Here is a 25,375-nt window from a genome sequence, read left to right as displayed (position 1 = left end):
ACTTTTTGGCTCAGTGGGAACATCCCCCACCCCCTCAGCATCCAGTAACAGCTCTTGCCTGTCTCACCTTGAAGACTCTTATGGCCACAGACCAATGTGTCTCTTCTTGGTGGCCCTTCTGGCTGGGTTAGCTCCTGCTCCTTCAAGTTCAGCCAAAGCTGTACTTCTCTCTCTCTCTCTCTCTCTCCGAGTGGAAACACAAACACAGCTTCCTTTTCTGTGCGTTCTGAGACAAATACCCCATCCATCCATCGATCAATCGATCCATTCAACTTTTCATCCATCCATCCATCCATCTGTCCATCCGTCCATCCATCTATCGAGCAATCAATCGATCCATTCATCTTTTCATCCGTCCATCCATCCATCCGTCCATCCATCTGTCTATCCATCTATCCATCCATCCATCCATCGATCAATCGATCGATCAATTGATCCATTCATCTTTTCATCCGTCCATCCATCCATCTGTCCATTCATCCATCTATTCATCCAATCAATTGATCCATTCATCTTTTCATCCATCCATCCATTTGCCCGTCCATCCATCCATCCATCGATCAATCGATCCATTCATCTTTTCATCCATCCATCCATCTGTCCGTCCATCTGTCCAACCATCTATCCATCCATGTATCCATCGATCAATCAATCGATCAATTGATCCATTCATCTTTTCATCCATCCATCCATCCATCTGTCCATCCATCCATCCATCCATCCATCCATCCATCCATCCATCCATCCATCCATCCATCCATCGATCAATTGATCCATTCATCTTTTCATCCATCCATCCATCCATCCATCCATTGATCCATTCATCTTTTCATCCATCCATCTGTTTGTCCATCCATCCATCTATCCATCCATCGATCAATCAATCAATCCATTCATCTTTTCATCCATCCATCCATCCATCAATAGATCCATTCATCCATCCGTCCGTCCATCCGTCCATCAGTTTGTCCATCCATCCATCCATCCATGCACATCATCCATCCGTCCATTCATCTCCATGACCCCCATTCTTTTACCGGAAGGGTTTCTACTTAGCTTCTCTTCGCTATGTTTACTTAATGATGCCCTCTCTATAGAAACCTTCTCGTCGTCTTCTCCTCTTTCTTCTTCCATCATGAGCTTGGCTTTCAATTCAAACTCTCCCAGCCCCGAGCGGACAGAGTAGTAAGTATGTCACCATATTCCATCCTCAACAATCGAGTTTCTTTTGATACTTCCGCAATCACATCAATTTGGCGCCAGCATTCCGAATTCAATTCAAAACCCTTTTTGCTTGGCCTGAATTTGACTATAAAATCAGACTCTAGGATTTATAGCATTCAGCATAAAAGCTGAAGATTTAATATCCGTTTCGCTCATGGTTGTCGCTGGTTCTGATATGATCCGGAATATTCTTTTTTCTTTTCTTTCCTGAAATTGGAATAAGGAACTAGAAAGAAAATGCATAAACTTTGGAATAGGATCGCTGGGCCTCCGCGTTATATTTAAAATATAAATAACATTCTCTCTCGCTCTTAAGTGTCTTTTAAAACTAGCCCTATTTTAGCACATACGCTGTAGGGGAAAGAATTATGCTTTGTGGAGTGGAACAGAATATATAAATTTGTGGCGTACAATCCTTCCCGCGTATTTCCCCCCACCCACCCCAGTCTATGGTATCTGCAAGTACAAGAGTTCTTTCAGGATTTTCCTATTATTATTATTATTTTTCTTGCCATCGTAAGTGATCATTCAGTGTATTGGGAGATCCTGGAGCCTCAAATGAGAGAGTAGGAAGGGGATGAGGAGAAACATCTTTAGAGAGGAATCCAGCCAGCCTGGTTAGCCATTCGTTCCTGGATCTTTTTTCGGGTGGAGAATTTCTCGAGACCTCCTGCTTCTCCTGCAGGGACCGTCCCCATCTCTTGTCTTCTCGTTTTCCTGCCTCCCGTTCACTGCAGCCTCCTCAGAGCCTCGTCCCCGATGTTGCTTTGCTCCTCTTTCTTCTCCGCGGTCTTGGACCAAACGAAGGCTTGAACTGCAGCACGTTTGGGTTCCTGTAAGCAATCTGGAGGTGGCTTTGCTTTAAGTTTTTTTCTCTCCCCTTCGGCACCGCTACAATCGGCGCTTTTTCCCGAGCGGAAAAACCAAACAGGTCGCAAATGTGGATATATTTTTTTTTCATGAAAGGAGATTCATGGAGATCAGGGTCGGATTTGAATTTCGGTGAACTGCCAATCAGAAAAAAAACAGAAAGAGAAGGCTGAATGGATTAAGCAAATTCTGGGCAACTGCTGTTTCTTTTCTCTATCTCATCCCCTTTCAAGGTCTCCCTGGCAGAACATCCTGGAGCCCCCACCCCCACCCCCCCGCAACCTCACAAAACTTCTCGACTTGAATTCAACAATACAAGGTGAAAGGTTTCGCCTGCCAAAATCATTATCATCTTCATCATCATCATCTTTTAACCACCCCATAATCCCATGTGAGATGGAGTCTGGGCAACTGAATGGAGCTGAGTGTTTTACTGGCCGGCTGCCCTTCCCTGTCGCCAATGCGGAGTTTTGTTCAGCAGATATATTCTCATTGTGCCCAGAGAGAGAAATATCTGCCTCTACCTCTAGGATCGAAACTCACAGCCTCCTGATTATGAAGCGAGAGCTCCACCTCCAGGCCACCGACCCACTCCTCTCACTTGCACACGCATGTAGTGCATGCCAGATGCGTGCTGTGCACGTGCCTACACAATACACACCAAAAAGGAGGCTTCGGAAGGTAAGTAGAACAGCGGGAGGGAGGGGATCAGCTGTGCCGCGTGATTTAACTTCGCTAGAAAGCAGGATTTCCTGCTTTCTAGCAAAGCTAAACCACACGGCACAGCTGATCACTGGAAATACCGGTTCGGAGGAACCGGTAGCTTTTCCTCCGAACCAGTATTTCTGATGATCAGCTGTACCGCACAGTTTAGTTTTTTTTTTTTACTACCGGTTCGCCCGAACCGGAGCAAACCAGTAGCATTTCACCCCTGGCCTTTCCATTTGCTCTTCCGTCAAGTCTCTCTTCACTGCGATAAGGTTGGAACAAAATAAACCCTCGGCGCAATAATCCCACATGGCTTAGGAATCACGTTTTGCTTCAACATAGCTGAAACACAAAATTGCTTCCTTATAACAATAGGACTTAGACTTATATACTGCTTCATAGTGCTTTACAGCCCTCTCTAAGCAGTTTACAGAGTCAGCCTCTTGCCCCCAACAATCTGGGTCCTCATTTTTACCGACTTTGGAAGGACGGAAGGTTGAGTCAACCTTGGAGCAGGTCAGGATCGAACTGCTGGCAGTGGGCAGAGTTAACCTGCAATACTGCATTCTAACCACTGGGAGGGAGGGAAGGAAGGAAGGAAGGAAGGAAGGAAGGAAGGAAGGAAGGAAGGAAGGGGCAATAAACTTATATACCGCTTCCCAGTGCTTTTACAGCCCTCTCTAAGTGGTTTACAGAGCATATTTCCCCCAACAATCTGGGTCCTCGTTTTACCCACCTCGGAAGGACCGAAGGCTGAGTCAATCTTGAGCCTGGTGAGATTCAATCTGCCAAACCGCTGGCAACTAGTGATTAGCAGAAATAGCCTGCAGGACTGCACTCTCACCACTGCGCCTGCTCTGTGGCTTTGCCCTTCCCGTTTCCTCCCAAAATTAACTCATATTATCAAGCCCAAATTTTATTTGCTTAAGAATTACCCCACAAGGAGGTCGTTTCTTTCCCTTGTCGATTTACCTGGAAGGAGGAAGCTATCCTAGGGATATGAAATAAGCCATTTCTATCAAAACAGGTTAAGTTTGCTTCCTTTTTGTTCGTTGGTTGGTTTTGTCCCCTCCCCAGGCAGAAATTTAAACATTGGCCTTGGTGATCATCTTCTCCAGTAAATTCATCATTCTTTCCTGCAGCTGCAGACTCTGGACTTGGATAATGTTCTGCTGGTCCAGAGTCCTTCGCACTTCCCGACATGTTTCCTCCATAGCTCTGCTCAACTTCTTCTGCTCTTCCAGCATGGCTTCCATTAGCTTCAACTTCTTCTTTTGAAAACTACAGCTTTGCACTTTTCGTTTCTTCACCGGTCGCTCTTCTGTTCTGAAACGGGAAAAACTTCGGCGTTAAAACCCCTTCGTGCACCCACGATAGTCTTTGCGATGTCGTGATATCAAAATAATTCAAGGGTGCACACGCGGGCCCATCCCACCCTGTTTAATAACAGTAAGTTATTTAGTTATTAGGGTTTCAATTCCAATTATATAGAAGTTAAAGGAGGCGTGTTTGTGTTTTTATTTTTATAGTTATCGTTAGGAATTTTATTTTATTTTTATTAGATTTTTATACCGCCCTTCTCCCGAAGGACTCAGGGCGGTGTACAGCCAAAAATAAAATACAGAATATATACAATTAAAAGAATTTAAAATAAACTATTACTAAACGGCCGATAATTAAAAAGATTTAAAAATTTAAAATATTAATAAAACCCCAATTTAAAATCAACTATTTATGCCAGTCCTGCTTGAGTGAATAAATATGTTTTTAGCTCACGACGAAAGGTCCGAAGATCAGGCACTTGATGTAAGCCAGGCTATTTGGCTATTTGTCTAACTAATTGGTCTCAGGTTATATATAAACATTGAAGACGGCGTTTAATTTCGTTGTAGCATGTGCAGTGACAATAAAGTACACTAAACTCCACTAAACATGAGTTAACGTAGAAGAATAAAAATAAAGAGAAAAGCTTGAAAAATTACAGACAGAAGAAGCAAGAGATTTGATGGACTTTGGAGCCCTGGTGGCCGATCCTTTAAACATGAGCCAGCCGTGTGCGGCAGCAGCTGAAAAAGCTAATACAATCCTTGGTTGTATAAACAGAGGCATCGAATCAAAATCACGTACAGTTATTAGTACCACTTTATAAACCCTTAGTAAGACCACACCTGTAATATCGCATGCGGCTGTGGTCCTCACCTTGCAAAAAAAGGTGTTGAGACCTTGGAAAAATGTGCAGACAAGAGCAATGAAGAAGATTAAGGGCCTGGAGACTAAAACATAGGAAGAATGGTTGCAGGATTGGGGTTTGCCTAATCTATCTATGTCAAACTATTTACTAAATCGGCACTACTATTAATCTTCTCATCGTTCCCATCACCCATCTCTTTCCGCTTAATTAATTAATGATTAATGGGGGACATGATAGCAGTCTTCCAGTATTTGAGGGGCTGCCACAAAGAGGAGGGGTGGGGGTCAACTCATTTTCCAAAGCAGCAGAAGTCAGGACAAGAAACAACGGATGGAAACTCATCAAGGAGAGAAGCAACCTGGAATTAAGGAGAAACTTCCTGTCAGTTAGGACAATTAACCCGTGGAACATCTTGCCACCAGAAGTTGTGGGTGCTCCATTATTGGAGATTTTAAAGAAGAGACTGGATAGTCACTTGTCTGAAATGACATAGGGTCTCCTGCTTGAGCAGGGGGCTGGACTAGAAGACCTCCGAGGTCCCTTCCAGCTCTATTTTGATCGATGGCATTGCTTGAAATTTTCCTTCCTCGTCTCACCTTAATTCAAAGGTTGATCTGAACAGTCCCTTGGTACAAACGGTGACGTAGATTTCTCATTTTGGTGTGCAATTCTAAATCCCTCAGCAGCTTCCTTGTGACTTCCCAATCACACCGGGCCAAACCCATAAGCTTTGAAAGTCAAAATGGGGTGTGTGTATGTGCGGGTTTACCTTAATTTATACGAAATTAGACTGGAGGAACTCTCTGAAGGCGCATCTTCGAAGAATTCTTCTCGTCCTTCGTACGGGAACTGATTGTATGGTAAATAAAGAGGCGCCGATTTGGTGGATGGCGATTGTGAGGCTTCGGTCTGTGAGGTGGAAGGCCCCGGTTGCTGGCTATCGTGAATTTTCACGTCGTTGTGTTCCGGGACTTTAGATAATATTCTATCAATGGTTTTGAAATAAGGCCAATCGGGCGCCAAGGTTTCACTATCGGTCATGCACTTTAATTTCCTGCGATGATAAAAACACAGTCACGTATGCAAACGGGCATCACACATGGAAAGAATAGAATAGAATAGAATAGAATAGAATAGAATAGAATAGAATAGAATAGAATAGAATAGAATAGAATAGAATAGAAGCAGAGCAGAGCAGAGCAGAGGAAGAGGAAGAAGAAGAAGAAGAGGAAGAAGTAGAATAGAAGAAGGAGGAGGAATAGAATAGAATAGAATAGAGCAGAGGAAGAGGAAGAGGAAGAGGAAGAGGAAGAGGAAGAGGAAGAAGTAGAATAGAAGGAGGAGGAGGAATAGAATAGAAGAAGGAGGAATAGAATAGAATAAGGAGGAGGAATAGAAAAAGGAGAAGAAGGAGAAGGAGAAAGAGAAGGAGAAAGAGAAAGAGAAGGAGAAGGAGAAGGAGAATAGAACAAGGAGGAGGAAGAGGAAGATAGAATGGAATGGAACGGAACAGAACAGAACAGAATAAGAAGGAGGAGGAATAGAATAGAATAGAATAAGGAGGAGGATTAGAAAAAAAGGAGAAGAAGGAGAAGGAGGAGAAGGAGGAGAAGGAGAAGGAGAAGGAGAAGGAGAAGGAGAAGGAGAAGAATAGGAGGAGGAAGAGGAAGATAGAATGGAATGGAACAGAGCAGAGCAGAGCAGAGCAGAGCAGAGCAGAGCAGAGCAGAGCAGAGCAGAATAGAATAGAATAGAATAGAATAGAATAGAATAGAATAGAATAGAATAGAATAGAATTCTTTATTGGCCAAGTGTGATTGGACACACAAGAAATTTGTCCTCGGTGCATATGCTCTCAGTGTACATAAAAAAAATACATTCATCAAGAATCATAAGATAGAACACTTAGCGATGGCCATAGGTTACTAAATAAGCAATCAAATCATACTCGGAAACGAAATAAAACAATACAAATTGTAAAGATACAAGCAACAAGGTTATAGTCGTAAGTAGAAAAGGAGATAGGTAATAGGAAGAATGAGAAGAATAATAGTAATATAGCCTTAGTAATAATTTGATAGTGTTGTGGGAATTAGTTGTTCAGCAGAGCGATGGCCTGCGGAAGAAAAATAAAAAATAAAACAGATGCACCATAAAATAGAGCATCTAGTAGCTGACAGAAATTTAGGGCACAACCCCCCCGTTTTGTCTATTTTAATTGGCAGTCTTAAGAGCCAGGGCACGGGCGGTGGGATTGGACTAGATTAGAGGATAGATAGAGGAATTATTGAGTCTGTCATTTGCACCTCTATAACTGTCTGGTTCGGTTCTGCAACCCAACAAGAAAGACACAGACTTCAGAGGATAATTAGAACTGCAGAAAAAATAATTGCTACCAACCTGCCTTCCATTGAGGACCTGTATACTGCACGAATCAAGAAGAGGGCCGTGAAAATATTTACAGATCCCTCGCATCCTGGACATAAACTGTTTCAACTCCTACCCTCAAAACGACGCTATAGAGCACTGCACACCAGAACAACTAGACACAAGAACAGTTTTTTCCCGAAGGCCATCACTCTGCTAAACAAATAATTCCCTCAACACTGTCAAACTATTTACTGAATCTGCACTACTATTAATCTTCTCATAGTTCCCATCACCAATCTCTTTCCATTTATGACTGTATGACTGTAACTTGTTGCTGTCAATCCTTATGATCTATATTGATCATCAATTGTGTTGTAAATGTTGTACCTTGATGAACGTATCTTTTCTTTTATGTACACCGAGAGCATATGCACCAAGACAAATTCCTTGTGTGTCCAATCACACTTGGCCAATAAAAAAATCTATTCTATTCTATTCCATTCCATTCCATTCCATTCTACACCAAGAAATTTCTTTTCACTTCCTCCTTTCCCCAAAGACCACGTGGGAAATTCTCCGGAGATCTCAACCCTACCTGAATAATTCCAGAAGAGAATTCTGGTCCAACGTCAGCAGGGTAATTTTTGATTAAGTAGAAGGCCACTGCGCACATGACCAAGATCTATTCTATTCTATTCTATTCTTACACGGTCCCTTCCAACTCTGTTAATCTGAGGGTGGACCGAGGGTGGATGGAAATCCTTCTGTCTAGAAATCAAAATGTTCATTCGTAGATGCCTCCATCTTCAAATCTGTCTCTGACGACAGCTAAAAGATACAGTCCAGTCCTCAACTTAAAACAGTTCACTTAGTGACCGTTCAAAGTTAACAACGGCAATGAAAAAAGTAACTTATGACCGTTTTTCACACTTAAGACTGTTGCGGAATCCTTATGGTCGCCTGATCAAAATTCAGACGTTTGGCGACCGACTCATAGTTACGACGGTTGCAATGTCCCTGGGTCACGTGACCCCCCCTCTTGCGACTTTCTGACAAGCAAAGTCAAGGGGGAAGCTGGATTCGCTTAACAACCGCATGATAAATTTAAGAAATGCAGTGATTCTCTTAACAACGGTGGCAAGGAAGGCCGTAAAATGGGGCAAAATTCGCTTAACAGCTGTCTTGCTTAGCAACAGAAATTTTGGGCTCAATTGTGGTCGTAAGTCGAGGATGACCTGTACTCATCTAGGCATTTTCCGAAGTTAAAAACAATAATAATAATAATACGTTTGCTCAATTCTACTCCTTCCAGATCTCACAGTCAAAGTTTAAGAGAAACTGGCGTTTGTTTGATTGATTGATTGGTTGGTTGATTGATCGATTGATTGATTGAATTTATAGAGCTGCTAAAAGTACCTGAAAGTACTATGTATTAGAGTTTAAGAAAGAAGGAAACTGATAGTGTGATGGTGTGATGGTGTGAAATGGAATATGTTTTATGTTATATTTTAGATTATGTTTGTTAGTTACAATACCCTGTATTCTGTTCTGGGAAGTCTCGGGGGGTGGGGAGGAGGGGGGGAAGGGGAAGACTATAAATTGATTGGTTGCCATTGTACAGGAATAATGGTAGAATTAAACAAGTTGGAATGGTGTAAAGTCGGGACTGCTTGGTAACCACTCCCGAAGGGAAAGGGTAAGGAAAGAGGAGTAAAGAAGGAAGAAAGTAGGTAGGCAGATGGGTAGGTAGGAAAGAAGGGAGGGAGAAGAAAGGATAGTAGGAGAAGAAGGAGGAGAAGATAGAGGGTTAGAAAGGATGGTAGTGAGAAGTGGGAAAGAGGAGGGGAAGTAGGAAAGCGAGGAGAAGGATGGTGGGGAAAGTCAAAGAAGGAGGAGAAGGGTAGAAAGGATTAAGGGAGGGAGTGGCGGTCGAGCAGCCCTGATTGAGCATAATTTGAGTGTAGGATCGATTGTTGGATAAGTGATTGTATTGTACACTGGTCAAATTGTGGGAATTATTATGGAAAATAAAAAATTTTGCTCTGAAAAAAGTACCTGAAAGTTGTCAGGGAGGTCTGAAGTTGAGACCACAGCCCTCACAACTTCCTTCCCAGTTTATTTCGGCGGTGGTGGAGATATCAAAGTGCCAAGCTAGGAATGCGATTGGTTGGATTCGAACTGTCCAATGCGCCCAAAAGCCCGACGCAAACTGTACTGCCACAAATGGGGCCACAGCGAAGGGACTGGGACGGAGGGGCCGTGGCCCAAAGTGCCAAGGCGTAATAATGCAGAGGCGAAACCCTGGTGGAGAAACAGGCAGTGCCAAGGGTTCGAGGCAAAAAGTCCCATTCCAGCCCCCAGGAACCATTCAGGAGCCAATGTAGGGTGAACTACATGCATGATATGTGGTTGAGAGGAGGCTCCATTAGAACCCGGCCCCTGTATTCTGGACCGACAATAATTTCTGAGAGGTCCTGAAAGGCAGTGCATTGTGTTCGTCAAGTCCTGTGATGACAAGGACACCTGCAACTAGCTCTTCCCGCTCCAGAGAAGATCATCAAAGACATCTGCAAGGACTCCAGGTTAGGGACTATGACAATTTGCCATGGCCAACTTACGACGGCCAACTCACAATGGCCAACTTGACATGGCCAACTTGACATGGATAACTCACCACGGCCAACTCGCTATGGACAACTTGCCATGGACAACTCCCCATGACCACATAAAGTATTAATACTACTTTATAACTCAAATATTTTGGCCACCTAATGAGAAGGAAGGACTCCCTGGAGAAGAGCCTAATGCTGGGAAAGATTGAGGGCAAAAGAAGACAGGGACGACAGAGAACGAGGTGATTGGATGGAAGCAGTCGGTGGGAGCTTAAATGGACTCCAGAGGATGGTAGAGGACAGGAAGGCTTGGAGGAACGTGGTCCATGGGGTCGCAATGGGTCAGACACGACTTTGCAACTAACAACAACCACCACCACTTTATAAATCCTTAGTAAGGCCACACCTGGATACTGGATCCAGTTTTGGTCACCACATTACAAAAAAGATGTCGAGACTTTGGAAAAAGTGCAAAGAAGAGCAACTAAGATGGAGACTAATAGAATAGAATAGAATAGAATAGAATTTTTTATTGGCCAAGTGTGATTGGACACACAAGGAATTTGTCTTTGGTGCATACGCTCTCAGTGTAATTAAAGAAAATAATGGAATGGAATGGAATGGAATGGAATAGAATAGAATAGAATAGAATAGAATAGAATTTTTTATTGGCCAAGTGTGATTGGACACACAAGGAATTTGTCCTCGGTGCATATGCTCTCAGTGTACATAAAACATACAAAGAATGGTTGCAGGATTTGGGTTTGGCTAGTCTAGAGAAAAGAATTAGGGGTGACATGATAGCAGTCTTTCAGTGTCTGAGGGGCTGTCACAAAGAAGAAGGGGTCAACTTAGTCTTCAAAGCACCAGAAGGCAGGACAAGAATCAATGGATGGAAACTCATCAAGGAGAGAAACAACCTGGAATTAACGAAAAACTTCCCGACAGTGAGGACAACTAACCAGTGTTATTCTGTAGCTTATGAAAATGCAAAAAAGAAAACAGGAAAATTAAGCTTCGGGCTGGAATTATTTTCTAGGAAAAGAATTTGCCAACTCTACGGACAAGGACAATTCTATTTTGCAATATGGATTTACTTATGATACAGGTAACCCTTCGACTTACGGTCGCAACTAAGCCTGACATTTTTATTGTTGAATGAGACATTTGTGAAGTGAGTTTTGCCCAGTTTTTTTGAGCTGTTGAGTGAATCGCTGCATCTGATAAGTTAGTAGCCCGTTTGTTAAGTGAATTGGGCTTCTCACCCCTTGACTTCGCTTGTCCGACGGTCGCGAAAGGAGATATCACGTGAGCCCGGCGGGACACTGCGACCGTTGTAAATAGGAGACGGTTGCCAAGCATCCGAATTTTGATCACGTGACCACGAGGAAGGCTGCAATGGTCATTAAGTGTGAAAAACAAAGTTGCTTTGTTCAATGCCGTTGTTGATAAATAAAAGTCAAGGACTACCGGTATTTTTTTTCAAGGGTGTGCTTGATGCTGGCCTTTATTCTCCTTTAGGGATTTTGAGTTTCCCTTTTTAAATCTGGATGGTAGCTCAGGGACCTCTTTTGACTGGCACAAATGCCTGATTCTGGTGCCAGGTGCCAGCCTGCTTGTCTGGAAACCAGAAGCCCTCTCTGGAGATCTACAAGGAATCGGTTGCAGGTCACAAGTTTCGGATAGGTTCTTCCCAGGGTCTTAGTCTCTCTGCAGGATCTCCTCTAGAAGGAATCCTCGGATCGTGTCCAGCTAGAGTAGTGGCCAAAATTGTGGAAACATTTTGGGAAAGGGATATTTTTGAGGTTTGGTGGCTAATAACACCACTTTTTTTTTTTTTTTGAGTTTCAAGATAATCCTGTTCCACTGCTGGAATGGCCTGGGAATAGCCCAGACCTTCACCCAATGGAAAGTCTATGCAGCAGACTAAAGAAAGTCAGAAGCAACCCAGCAATAAGGTAAAGGTAAAAGTTCCCCTTGCACATACGTGCTAGTCGTTGCTGACTCTAGGGGGCGCTGCTCATCTCCGTTTCAAAGCCGAAGAGCCAGCGCTGTCCGAAGACATCTCCGTGGTCATGTGACCGGCATGACTCAACACCAAAGGCGCACGGAACGCTGTTACCTTTCCACCAAAGGTGGTCCCTATTTTTCTACTTGCATTTTTTACGTGCTTTCGAAACTGCTAGGTTGGCAGAAGCTGGGACAAGTAACGGGAGCTCACCCTGTTACACAGCAGCACTAGGGATTCGAACCGCTGAGCTGCCGACCTTTCGATCGACAAGCCCAGCGTCTTAGCCACTGAGCCACCGCATCCCAACCCAGCAATAAAACCCAGTTGATAGAAGCCATCATTCCATCTTGGTTTCACGTGATAACAGCAGCAGAACTCAAAGACTTGGTTCGCTCCATGGGAAGACGTTGTAAGGCCATCATTCATGCTAAAGGTTAGCCAACTAAGTATTCACTGACGTGGTGATCATTTTTGTATATCTCGTTTTTTTCTACGTGTTTCACTTTTCTTCTTTATACTGTAACTGCTATTCTGATAGCAAATCTTCCATAAAAGTTATTGCATGACATTCTTGATTAAATTATCTTTCCATTGATATATAATTTTATGGTATTACTACTCCCCCAAAAATGGTGTTATTAGTTAGTTTTAGAAAACTAGCTTTTCTAAAGTTTTAGAAAAAAAAACCTTTTCCCAAAAGGTTTCCACAATTTTGGCCACTCCAATTTGCCACAGCCAATTCACCGTGGCCAACTCACCACAGCCAGCTCGCCGCGGGACACTTCAACAGTTCAATTTCATTACTTAAAACCATTTTAAAAGTTATTTTAATTGTTGTCGTGCACGTTTTGTTTTTATCCTTCCTTCAGCATCATCTCTTTAATGATTCTATTCTATTATTCCTTCGATATTTGTTTAGGAGCCCTTATCGCGCGAGGGAATTGGCCGCAGAAAGTTGGCCGCGGCGAGTTGACAACTCTAACCAACGGCATTTCTTCCTCCTTTCTGTCTCCCTCCTCTCTTTTTGACTCTTGAGCAAAAAAATTCGGAGCATAAAGACTGGGATCAGCTCAGATCCGTAGAGCGCTTTCTGCCTCCTTGACTTTTCCAAACCATTCCCGAGAACCCTCCAGCTTCCTGATCACAAGCATGTCAGAATTCCGCTCTCTTGCCTACATGGAAATTAGTCGGGGAAAGTTTCCCTGCGGTGTAAACCATATTGAGGAGGAGGTAAACAAAAAAAAGTCAAGATGGCAGCCCCTAATGCCATGCCCTGCTTTGGGGTGGAATCACCCCGGATCAAAAGACCAACGAAAGTGCTTCCCATCCTAAAGTTACCACCTGAAAAATGGATGACGGAGAATCTCTACGGGCTTCACATCTAAAGATGCTTTTGAGGCTCTTTGGAGTTGTCCTCAGTTGACCAAGGGAGGATTAGATGACCTTCTAACTCAAGCAAGGAGTACCGCTCGGTTGCACTTGTGAATAACTTTTGGTACCCTGGCGGGATCGCGCATTGAGAAAAGGAGACGGCAAGGTTAGCATTTAATGAACACATCTTGACAGTCTCCCCAACTTTTGGATGGGCATAAATGGCCCATAAATTTCCTGGGTCTGGATTATTTGCCCAGGACGGTGACAATGCTAGGCACCACTCTCTGGAGAGGCCACCTGGCTGGGATGAGGGGCAAGAGGGACCAAGATTGGCACAAAGGTTGACTTGGCTTGGCTGGCTCTTACTCCCGCGGAACCAGGAGGTGCCATTCTGGGCTATCCTTGCTTGCCTGGCACCTTCGGCTCCTGCCCGTGCCCAGTGGTTTTCGGGCCTCCCTCTCTTTTTCCCAGCAAGGTTGCTGGGACCTTTGTGGGTAGCAAGGGCGGTGCCCCGAAATCCTCCTCCTTTTGGGCAGAGGGATCCATAGAAGATCTCGAGGTTCCCCGTGGCATCTCCGAGCATCCTCGGCTTACCTGTATTGGAAGGTCATGTTGGTGATCTTAATCTTGATCTCTTCCCCGTGCCGGATTTCTCCCGTCATTTCGAAGAGTTTGTTGGCCATTTTCTCGTAAACTTTGGCGTTCCTCTTGGTCTGTTTGAGCTCCTCGAAGAATTCCTCCCAAACCAGCATCAGGCCTCGCATCTCGGCTTCGGTCCAGTTACGCGCCCGTCGGTGCTTCTCGCTCTGGACCGACAGCAGGCAACCAGGGACCGGAGCTGAAGCCATGGCAGCTGCCGGGACGGCGGAGGCTCTCCTTCGCAGCCGGGCAGCACAAGCCGCGGTTGGCAGCACAAGATGGGGCCTACATCTGACAGGCTGGAATTTAGCTAAAAGCTTTTAAACGGAGGGACGTCATTTCGATGTCATGTTTCCATAGCAACGGAGCCACTGCATAAGCTACAACAACAAAAACCTTTTAACTGAAAGGCAAAGAATCGGGACAAAGTTGACAGGCCATCAATATTAAAGCTTTTAACCACATTAGGCTTAACTAAGCCGCACGCTCACCCTCCCCGTGCACACAAACACACTCGCACACAACACACACACAGCTGGCCCCCTGCATCTCTCTTTCTCCCCCATCACCACCACCCAATCAGAGCAGCATCGCAGCCGGGAGGCAGCTGGAAAGGCCCGTCGAAAGGCTGCAAATTCCTTGCTTTGCGAGCTTTGCCGCAGAGCCTGCAGCTGTCCGTGTGGGTCAGGGGTCTCTCTAGGGAGACCCCCACAACCCCCCGCTGCAGCCTCGGCTCTGGCAAAGCGAGGAGGGCACCTTCAGATCTCAGGCTCCAATGCTGCAGGGCAAGATTCTGCAGGGCAAGATATATATTTTCTGAGGTTTTCACGGGTGTTTGTATATAGGTCTTTGGTTGTTCGGGTTTTCTCCCGTGTAAAATTGGAAGTGTCTTGGCGACGTTTCGACGAAGTCTCATTCGTCATCTTCAGGCTTCAGCTTCGTGCTTCTGGGAGCAATGTGTGATATATATATTCCTATTCTCCAAAGCAGGGGTCTCCAACCTGGGCAACTTTAAGCCTGGAGGACTTCAACTCCCAGCAAGGCTGGCTGGGGCTTTCTGGGAGTTGAAGTCCACCAGGCTTAAAGTTGCCCAGGTTGGAGACCCCTGCTCCAAAACACCTGAAGGCCAGACTAATGAAACTAATCAAGGAGAGAAGCAACCTGGAATTAAGGAGAAACTTCCTAACAGCGAGGACAATTAACCAGTGGAACAGCTTGCCACCAGAAGTTGTGGGTGCTTCGTCACTGGAGGTTTTCAAGAAAAGACTGGACAGCCACTTGTCTGGAATGGTAGAGGGTGTCCTGCTTTTCTTTTTCTTTTTAGAATGGATTTTTTTTATTGGCCAAGTGCGATTGGATACACAAGGAATTTGTCTTTGGTGCATAGGCTCTCAGTGTACATAAAAGAAAAGATACCTTCATCAAGAATCATAAGGTACAACACTTAATGATAGTCATAGGGAACAAATAAGCAATCAGGAAATAATCAATATCAATATAAATCGTAAGGATACAAACAACAAAGTTACAGTCATGCAGTCATAAGTGGGAGGAGATGGGTGATAGGAACGATGAGAAGATTAATAGTATTATTATTAAGAGTAACAGAGTTACTATTAATAACAGAGTTAAAGTAATAATATTATTAAAACAGTTCCAGAGTTGTTAATGCCTGGAATGCACTACCAGACTCTGGTAGTTTAAAAAATCCTGTCCAAGACTATTTCAGCTTCAGTTGCAACAATACACAAGCACACAATAGATTTAAGCTTAATGTGAACTGCTCCAATTTTGATTGCAGAAAATATGACTTCAGTTACAGAGTTGTTAATGCCTGGAATGCACTACCAGACTCTGTGGTCTCTTCCCACAATCCCCAAAGCTTTTAACCAAAAACTGTCTACTGTTGACCTCACCCCATTTCTAAGAGGTCTGTAAGGGGCGTGCATAAGAGCACCTGCATGCCTTCCGTTCCTGTCCTATTGTTTCCTTTCATTATATCCAATTAATATAGTTATTACATACTTATGGTTATATATATGCTTATATATCGCATAGTTATTTCATGCTTATGCTTATATATACTGTTGTGACAAATAAATAAAATAAATAAATAAAAATAAAGTAGTGCAGACCTAGTGAATAGTTTGACAGTGTTGAGGGAATTATCTGTTTAGCAGAGTGATGGCGTTCGAGGGAAAAAACTGTTCTTGTGTCTAGTTGTTCTGGTGTGCAGTGCTCTATTGCGTCGTTTTGAGGGTAGGAGTTGAAACAGTTTATGTCCAGGATGTGAGGGATCTGTAAATATTTCCACAGCCCTCTTTTTGTCTTGTGCAGTATACAGGTCCTCCACGGAAGGCAGGTTGGTAGCCATTTTTTTTTGCTTGACCAGAGGGTTGGGCTAGAAGACCTCCAAGGTCCCTTCCAGCTCTATTCTGAAATTGAAATGGAAAAGGTGGCCTCCCCAAACTTGCTGGGGTGCCAGGCGGGCAACCACGAGAAAGAAGGGCTGCAGGTGCCAGAGGACTCCCAGCCGCAGCGGCTTCCCAGCCGCGTCGTGGTTCTTGGGTTAGGAGACGGATGGGTCCCAGCAGTGCCAGCCCAGAACCCTTCTGGTGTTAGGTTGAGGGGCCAAATGGCTGAGAAAGGCAGGGAGGTGTCAGTCACTGAAAGACCCACCGAATGGACAGCAAGAGAAACCCCAGAGGGAGGGGGCATTTGGGAAGGCCCAACATCAGGCCCATCCAAGAGATGGTTGATACAACTTTTGTGTTGTGACCCAGGCCCAAGTAGGTAGTAGTAGACACAATCAGTTCAAACAAACAGACTTTATGTTGTGACTCGTCCTCCCTCCTCTCCTCAGCCGGGCCCCTCCCGTCTCCAACCGGGCCTTTTATCAGACTCCGAGTCTGATAATGAAGATGAACGGTCTATCATGCCTCCAGCCCCCGGCCCTGGTCCCATGCCCAGAGAGGATGCCAGGAGTGAACGGACAAGCCCAATAAACTTCACTCCTACAGCGTGTGAGCAGGAAGCCAGCCGCGTGCTGGAATTACTGACAGCAGATCCAGCTGAAGACAATTCAAAGTGGCAGGACCCTCGCTTCCGGAGATCTGAGAGGCAATGCCAGCAGAAGGGAGGGAGGGGCAGGCCTGGATAAATGCTGAGTGATGGAGCCACACCCCACAGCCTATATAAAGGACCTGCTTTTGGCATTCCAACCTTGAGTCAAGCAAAGTCTTATCTAGTTTGCTGATATCGGACTCTATCGCTGAAGTCACAACTTGGACTCCTGCCTGCCCTGATAAACCTCGAAGGAACTTGGCAAGCTGCAAAGGCTTCGTTGCCAAGTCTGTTACGGACTCCCTTGACACGTGCGTCGGAGTGGGAGTGGGACACGACACTTTATTAAAACAGCTGAGAATTAACTCATTCTCAGCGCAGTCCAAACTAAATCAAAGCAAATTCTTCATAATGCAATTCTTCAGTCTTATCACCAACTTTGGTCTAATTAGGCAAACTGTCAAAGGCCTTTCTTGGCAAAAGTTCAAAAGCAGAAGACGCCAACAAGAAACAAATGCAGCAAGACAAAGCTATCAATGTTGTTTTCCGGCAAAGAGCCCAAAAGCTGTTGCTGGTCTTTTAAACCTTATGGGGGGGGGCAACCATCTCTTGGCCCTACTCCTACTCCTCTTTGCTTGAGCTACTCTTGCCTTCTGGCAGCTCTCCTCATGCGTGCATAAGGAACAGGCTCCTCCTCTTCCTCTGCCTCATTACTGTCAGCCTCTGGAGGCTCCGGAGTCTGCACATCACTCCCCGATGGCCCTGGCCCCACCTCAGCCTCCGACGCAGAGCCCTCATCTGGGTCTTCCCCAGCCTCCAGGACTGGCCCATGTTCTTCCTCAGCCTCATCGCTGTCTGATTCCGTTGTCAGCTGCGCAGGCTGCTGGTGGACCACAACACTTTGTGAGTTGTGTGTCCTCCTGCACTTCTCTCCCCTCTTTGGGACTCTCGATGGTATTCTCAGCAGGAAGAACGGATTGATAAACTCAGGGCGCCTGAAGGAGGTAGAGAAAAGGGATAACCTTAGTTCTTCCTTCTTGGCTGGTTTCTAATTCTTTCACAATTTCGCTGTTCTCCTGAAAGAAACTGTCAACGATGTTTCTTTTTTCCCCCGAAAGAAACTTTTCAAAAATGTTTTGGTTTTAAGGCCAACCTTTAAAATACGCTGTAAGGGCTGGGTGGCAAAGATATATGGCCAAGAGACCTTTGGAGTGGATCATTAAATAAATCCAATAAGTGAGGACTGAGGATGAGGATGAAGGCCTGTCCTGCAATCATGTCGAGTGGGATAATGTCACTTGGATAAGTTAAAAGGAATGCTGGCCGCAGGGGAATAGCCGGCATGCCAGTCAGCTGGCTAGGAAACAGCGGTGAGGCCTGAAAGTGCCAAAGTGGTAATAACTTGTTTAAAAAAAAACAGGTACAAGATCGTTTGGCATGTGGTAGGCACATTGCCAATATGTTAGGCAAGCCAGACATGGACAATGGACAGAATTCCCCCCTCTGGTTTTTGGTGTGGCTGGAGCAGAGTGTCGTGTCCCACTCCTCCGCTGACGACCGGGTCAGGGAAATCCGAATCAGGCGTGCCTCTGCAGCTCTGCCAAAGTCCTAGCAAAGTTATCAAAGCAGGCAGGAGACCAGAAAGTGACTTCAGCAAGATACGTTAGACTTTGCCTGACTCAGAGAATGCCAGAAAGCAGATCCTTTATATAGGCCATGGGGTGTGGCTCCATGACTCAGCACTTATCCAGGCCTGCCCCTCCCTTCCTTCTGTTGACACCGCCTATCAATTCTCCTGAAGTGAGGGTCACTCCAGTCTGCAGCTGTTGGCAATTGACCTTCCTCAGGCTCACATGCTGTGGGGGAGGGGGAGGGGTCTAGTTGCTCCGTTTGCCTGGGCATGGAGCCAGGGCTGGGGCCGGGAGGTGCTTCCTCCTCCTCAGCCTGTCTGGGCATGGAGCCAGGGCTGGGGCCAGGAGGCATACTAGGACATTCCTCAGCGTTCGGAAGCAGATAAGAAGGCCCTGGCTGCGGTGAAAGCGGGCGAGACACAACACAGAGACCTTCAGGTGTGGAATGGGCCAACTGACCACTGCCAACTTACCGCAGCACAACTCACTACAATTAATTCCCCACTGGACAATTGAACAATTCAATTATTTAAAAAAAATTTTTAAAAAATAATTTTTATCATTCACATTTCATTCTATCCGTCCTTTTGCATCTTTGGCTTAATGATTCTATTCCGCTCTTTCTTCGATATTAGCGTAAGTCTTGTCCTACGGTGAATTGTCCCATAGCAAGTTGGCTATGGCTATTTAGCTTGCAGAGGTGGCCGCAAGTTGGCTGCGGCGAGTTGGCCATAGCAAGTTGGCGGTGGTGTACTGGTCATAGAGTTGCCCATGGTGAGTTGGCCATGGCGAGTTGGCTGTGATGTGTTGGCCATAATGAGTTGCCTATGGAGATAGCCATGGAGAGTTGGCTGTGGTATGTTGGCCATGGTGAATTGGCTTTGGTATGTTGGCCATAGTGAGTTGGCTGTGGTGTTGGCCATAGTGAGTTGGCTGTGGTGTAGGCCAGTGAGTTGGCCATAGTGAATTGGCCATGGAGTTGGCCGTGGTATGTTGGCCATGGTGAGTTGGCTGTGGTATGTTGGCCATGGCGAGTTGGCCGTGGTATGTTCGCCAGTGAGTTCCCCATGGCCATGGCAAGTTGGCTATGGTGTGTTGGCCATAGTGAGTTGGCTGTGGTGAATTGGCCATGCAGTTGGCCATGGCGAGTTGGCTGTATGTTGGCCATGGCGAGTTGGCGTGGTATGTTCGCCAGTGAGTTCCCCATGGCCATGGCAAGTTGGCTATGGTGTGTTGGCCATAGTGAGTTGGCCATGGTGAATTGGCCATGCAGTTGGCCATGGCGAGTTGGCTGTGGTATGTTGGCCATAGTAAGTTGCCCATAGAGTTGGCCATGGCAAGTTGGCTGTGGTGTTGGTCATGGCGAGTTGACCACGGCAAGTTGACCATGGAGAGTTGTCATAGACCCCTTCAGGCGTGTGTCCTCTCAACCTTTGGGAGTAGATAGTCCACTGCCATTTATAAGTAAGTAGCATTTTTTTTTGGCAAAGCAAAATCCGTTTGTCTACAAGGAAGCTCACTGCTACGTCTTGATTTTGGACCCACGAAAAGCAATTCTTTATTTGGAGCCATTTTTAAAAAAAATAAATAACGCAGATATTACAAAAGACTAGCCGGCCTGCAAATGTAAAGTAGTTTAAACTCTGTTTAATAAATAATTTGTATGCATACATCCAATGCAGTTGCATATATTTTTACGTACATTATATACACCAATGCGGTTCTGATAAAATTTCACTTTGTTAGCAACGGGGGAAAAATATGGAGATGAATTCTATGACAGGAACATCGCTAAAAAAAAAAATATATCAAAAAGCCAAAGGTCCCAAACCCGTTTTGGTCTCATAAGGAGGGCAAACCACAGCTTCACATGGGGAAAGCACATGGTCTTATAACCCCTCCAGCTCAGGATGATGGGCCTCTGGGTGTGCACCAGATGTACTTCTGCGGTACCGACAGCTGGTGGCTGGAAGAAACCCCATCTTCCTCTCGGATTGCCCCAGGCAGCCTTCACAGTTGGCATCCATGCTGGCACCACAAGAGCTCCTGGCACCCTTATACCGGGTGGCAGAGGGAATGGAAAGGCTCTGAGCAGAGCCCTGCCAGCCTCTCGCTAGCTGCTTTCCTGGACGGAGGGATCCGAAAGGGACCCCTTTGGATCTGGAAAAGAGGGGAAGGGTCCATCGCATTTCAGAGGAGGAGAGGGAGGGGGAGAGAGAGAGAAAGAGAGAGAAGGCAGAACCCTTAATTAAAAAAAAAAAAAGGACCGTGAAGCAGAAGTCATGCAGAGAGAACAGGAGGCAGGAAGTGTGGGGTTGAAATTGTGCAGGGCTTTGTGTGTGTGTGTGTGAGAGAGAGAGAGAGAAACAAGGGCCACATCCTTGCCAGCTTTTGTGATCCAGTCTGTCTAGTTTTGAACTACGGATCCTGAATGGCGTGTGTCCCCACCTCCCTCCTCCCAAACCTACGCTTGGCAGACTCGCAAGATAATATTTGCCTGATTTTTCAAGTCCTCTAATAAAAGAGTCACAGAAAGTCACAAGAATCAGGATTCTTGGCTCTGGGTTGGTTGGCAGAGCTTTCTTAATCCGACCCAAATATGGGGACTTTTCTGAAAACGCCAATATTGCTAATGTGTTCATTTCAAAAGGTTTTGCGAAGTGTCCAAGTTCCTTTCCTTTCCTCCCTCCCCATTTTTTTATTCGGTAAATCCAAAGCACTTTCACAAAATTCTCTCCCTCCCTTTTTTTTTTTTTTTTAAAGATCCAACTTAAAACTAATCAATATATTTAAACTTTTCAAAGAGTAGCCTACAAAAGATGGAAATAAGAGTTGAAAAGGTGACACGGGAGTGCATTAAAAAAATAGACCTAAGGAACATACGATAGGAAAACGGTAACGAGCTATTCAACGTACGTGGGAAATATTCTTTTTTAATCGTGTTAAGTGCTTTCTCAGCCTCCAGACCATTCCTGTATCTTAACATATTATATACATCATTTAGAACTATTTACATTGGCTATTTTTTTTTAAAACCAAGATAATCAATCCAGCTTTTAAATCTAGAGGTATAAAAGGAAGTATATGTTCCATTAGAAGTATGTGTCTAATTTCCCTACTCTTGTACATCAAAATACCTTGGAGTGAGTGCGTGTGTGATACCGTGGAGTGAGTGCGTTTACACACACACAAATATACACACACACGAATTTTCAGTGTCTTTAAAAGTCATTTTCCCTTTTTTCGCTGCCACATTAGGAAAGAACTACAAATTGCAACAGAAGACTTGTAGCTAGATGAAACCAAAGGTGTTTTAAATGCCCGTGAGCCGATACTGCAGAATTCACAAGGTTCAGCATGAACGATATATAAATTTAAGCCGAGATGAGCATCCATATTTTGTCCATATCTTACTAGGTCTCTCTCTCTCTTTTTTTTTTTTCCCCCTTCTTCCCAAAAAATTCCAGGTTTTGTGTCGCATGGCCCAGCCACCGTTACCTACAGAGTAGTTTGGGTTGGGAAATTTAATAGAACGAGGCCGAGGGGTTTGCGAGGGACCTCCGCGGCGTGAGATGCCAAGGTTCGGCTTTCCGTGCCTTTCCGTCCGCCCTCTTCTTCAACACGGGGCGATCTTGTGAACGCTTTGTAAGCAGGTCAGCAGACGGTGGTACGGATTTCCCGGGGAAGAGACCACCTCGAAGATGGACTGAAAGGCTCTGCGATCCAGTTCTTCGTCGATCTGATGCCTGTAAAAATCGATAGCCACCAGGCAGAACAAATTGAGATCGACTTGTTCCGATTTTCCCATTCTGCTGATAATGTGCGGAAGACTTCGGGGGAAAAAACCAAGAGTCAAGGATATAACCAAGACGCACCTGGTTAAAACTTCATGTAAAGTGTTACGAACTTTTAACTTTACTATGCCAAAGTGCAACTATTAAAGGTAGACTTTGTAGACTTTAGTTCAGCATTCAATACCATCATTCCAGACACTCTTCTAACTAAGCTAAACCAGCTACAGGTACCGGAACAGACTTGTAAGTGGATCATAAGCTTCCTAACAAACAGGAAGCAGCAGGTGAAGCTAAGCAGAATCACATCAGATACCTGTACAATTAGCACAGGGGCCCCCCAAGGCTGTGTGCTCTCCCCACTTCTCTTCTCTCTGTATACCAATGACTGCATCTCCAACGATCCATCTGTTAAACTACTGAAGTTCGCAGATGACACAACAGTGATTGGTCTCATTCGAGACAATGATGAATCCGCATATAGACGGGAGGTCGAACGACTAGCCTTGTGGTGCAACCGAAACAATCTGGAACTGAACACACTCAAAACCATAGAAATGGTGGTAGACTTTAGGAGAAACCCTTCCATACTTCCACCTCTCACAATACTAGACAACACAGTATCAACAGTAGAGACCTTCAATTTTCTAGGTTCTATCATATCACAAGATCTAAAATGGACAGCTAACATCAAAAACATCATCGAAAAAGCACAACAAAGAATGTTCTTTCTGTGCCAACTCAGAAAGCTCAAACTGCCCAGGAGCTGCTGATCCATTTCCACAGAGGAATTATTGAATCTGTCATCTGCACCTCCATAACTGTCTGGTTTGGTTCTGCAACCCAACAAGACAGACGCAGACTTCAGAGGAAAATTAGAACTGAGGAAAAAACAATGGCTACCAAACCTGCCTTCCATTGAGGACCTGTATACTGCACAAATCAAGAGGGCCGTGAAAATATTTACAGACCCCTCGCATCCTCGACATAAACTGTTTCAACTCCTACCCTCAAAACGACGCTATAGAGCACTGCACACCAGAACAACTAGACACAAGGACAGTTTTTCCCCGAACGCCATCACTCTGCTAAACAAATAATTCCCTCAACACTGTCAGACTATTTACTGAATCTGCACTACTATTAATCTTCTCATCGTTCCCATCACTAATCTCCTTCCCCTTATGACTGAATGACTGTAACTTTGTTCCATGTATCCTTACTATTGATATTGATATCCTGATTGCTTATTTGTCCCCTATGACTATCATCAAGTGTTGTACCTTAGAATTGTTGACGAACGTATCTTTTCTTTTATGTACACTGAGAGCCTATGCACCAAGACGAATTCCTGGTGTCCAATCACACTTGGCCAACAAATCCAATCCAATCCAGTCCAGTCCAGTCCAGTCCAGTCCTGTGTCCTGTCCTGTCCTATTCTTGACTTACAACAGTTTGTTTAGTGACCATTCAAAGTTATAACGGCTCTGGAAGAAGTGACTTATCTTTCAGATGTATGACTGTTGCACTGTCACGTGATCTGCAAGCAAAGCTCACGGGAAAGCGAAATTCACTCAACAACGGTGTCCCCCTAACTTAACGACTGCAGAGATTCACCGAACCGCTGTGGCAAGAAAAGTCTGCCCAAACGGGCCAGAGCTCCCTTTAGCGACAAATGTCTCACTTAACAACTCACCTGCTTTTGCGACCTTCTGACAAGCAAAGTCAAGGGGGGGAAGCCAGGTTCGCTTAACAAGCAGGCTACTGACTTAACCCCCGCTGAAGTGACTTGCTTAGTAACGGTGGCAAGGAAGATCATTAAATGGGGCAAAACTCATTGTTGTCTCACTCAACAACATTTCTGTGCTGGTCGCTATGTCAAGGACGACCTGTCTTGCTCTCCCACCTTCCCCTGGAAACCAAAGGGCTACTCTTCCCTTCCAAATAGGATACCTGTCGAAGGATATACCAAAGGTGCTTTTTCCCAAGAGGCAACTGGACTTTCTGGTTTTTCTTTGAAGACGTTTCGCTTCTCATCCAAGAAGCTTCTTCGGCTCCGATTGGATGGTGGAGGATGGAAGGATTGATACTCCTTGCAGACAGCTGGTCCTTTGCATCTTTTTCAGGGAGTCGTTGAGGCCACTTGGAGGTTTATAAATGACTGAAGGAATATAAATCCTCCCATTCTCCACCGTCCAAAGCTGAAGAAGCTTCTTGGATTAGAAGCAAAATGTCTTCAAAGAAATAACAAGAAAGTCTTGAAAAAAGTACCTTTGAGACAACCATGATCTAGACCAGGGGTCTCCAACCTTGGTCCCTTGAAGACTTGCGGACTTCAACTCCCAGAATCCCTCAGCCAGCAAAGCAGGGGGCTCCAACCTTGGTCCCCTTAAGACTTGTGGACTTCAACTCCCAGAGTCCCTCAGCCAGCAAAGCAGGGGTCTCCAACCTTGGTCCCTTTAACACTTGTGGACTTCAACCCGAGTCCCTCAGCCAGCAAAGCAGGAGTCTCCAACCTTGGTCCCTTTAAGACTTGTGGACTTCAACTCCCAGAATCCCTCAGCCAGCAAAGCAGGGATCTCCAACCTTGGTCCCTTTAACACTTGTGGACTTCAACCCGAGTCCCTCAGCCAGCAAAGCAGGGGTCTCCAACCTTGGTCCCCTTAAGACTTGCGGACTTCAACTCCCAGAATCCCTCAGCCAGCAAAGCAGGGATCTCCAACCTTGGTCCCTTTAACACTTGTGGACTTCAACTCCCAGGATCCCTCAGCCAGCAAAGCAGGGGTCTCCAACCTTGGTCCCTTTAAGACTTGCGGACTTCAACTCCCAGAGTTCCTCAGCCAGCTCCAAGGTTAGAGACCCCTGATCTAGACTTAGAATCTCCATAGATA

At 45.2% G+C, this 25,375-nt stretch overlaps 2 protein-coding genes across 5 annotated transcripts in view; both read right to left on the bottom strand.

Annotated features, from left to right (window-relative positions):
- Positions 1–630: 630 nt before the first annotated feature.
- Positions 631–25,371, bottom strand: MSANTD1 (Myb/SANT DNA binding domain containing 1). 2 transcript variants are annotated; one of them, XM_058193456.1, is made up of 5 exons: positions 25,278–25,371; positions 13,955–14,379; positions 5,763–6,047; positions 3,775–4,128; positions 631–2,231 (listed from the first exon to the last, which is right to left on the bottom strand). In XM_058193456.1, the coding sequence occupies exons 2-4, from the start codon at positions 14,206–14,208 to the stop codon at positions 3,888–3,890; spliced, it is 780 nt and encodes a 259-aa protein (XP_058049439.1). In that variant the 5' UTR covers positions 14,209–14,379; positions 25,278–25,371; the 3' UTR covers positions 631–2,231; positions 3,775–3,887. The 2 variants fall into 2 exon arrangements, with proteins under 2 accessions (XP_058049439.1, XP_058049438.1); XM_058193455.1 differs by lacking the exon at positions 25,278–25,371 and having other exon boundaries at positions 13,955–15,688.
- HTT (huntingtin) overlaps positions 20,326–25,375 on the bottom strand; it is a 126,412-nt gene continuing 121,362 nt past the window's right edge. For all 3 annotated transcript variants that reach the window (XM_058193447.1, XM_058193446.1, XM_058193448.1), the window contains one exon: positions 20,326–22,523. In XM_058193447.1, coding sequence (XP_058049430.1) covers positions 22,310–22,523 — 214 coding nt within the window. In that variant the 3' untranslated portion in view covers positions 20,326–22,309. The remainder of the gene's footprint in view (positions 22,524–25,375) is intronic.

The sequence above is a fragment of the Ahaetulla prasina genome, chromosome 8 (assembly GCF_028640845.1).
Source record: "Ahaetulla prasina isolate Xishuangbanna chromosome 8, ASM2864084v1, whole genome shotgun sequence".
Taxonomy (NCBI): domain Eukaryota; kingdom Metazoa; phylum Chordata; class Lepidosauria; order Squamata; family Colubridae; genus Ahaetulla; species Ahaetulla prasina.
Note: the sequence above shows the minus strand (reverse complement) of the source record. Positions and strands in the feature narration are given on the sequence as shown.

Bases quoted from the DNA above. Each gene is read 5' to 3' on its own strand.
- MSANTD1 (XM_058193456.1), bottom strand. From the start codon at position 14,208: ATGGCTTCAGCTCCGGTCCCTGGTTGCCTGCTGTCGGTCCAGAGCGAG. The intron at 6,048-13,954 runs GTAAGCCGAGGA...TTATCATCGCAG, and splicing joins AACATGACCTTCCAATACAG to GAAATTAAAGTGCATGACCG. The intron at 4,129-5,762 runs GTAAACCCGCAC...TTCCCGTTTCAG, and splicing joins CTAATTTCGTATAAATTAAG to AACAGAAGAGCGACCGGTGA.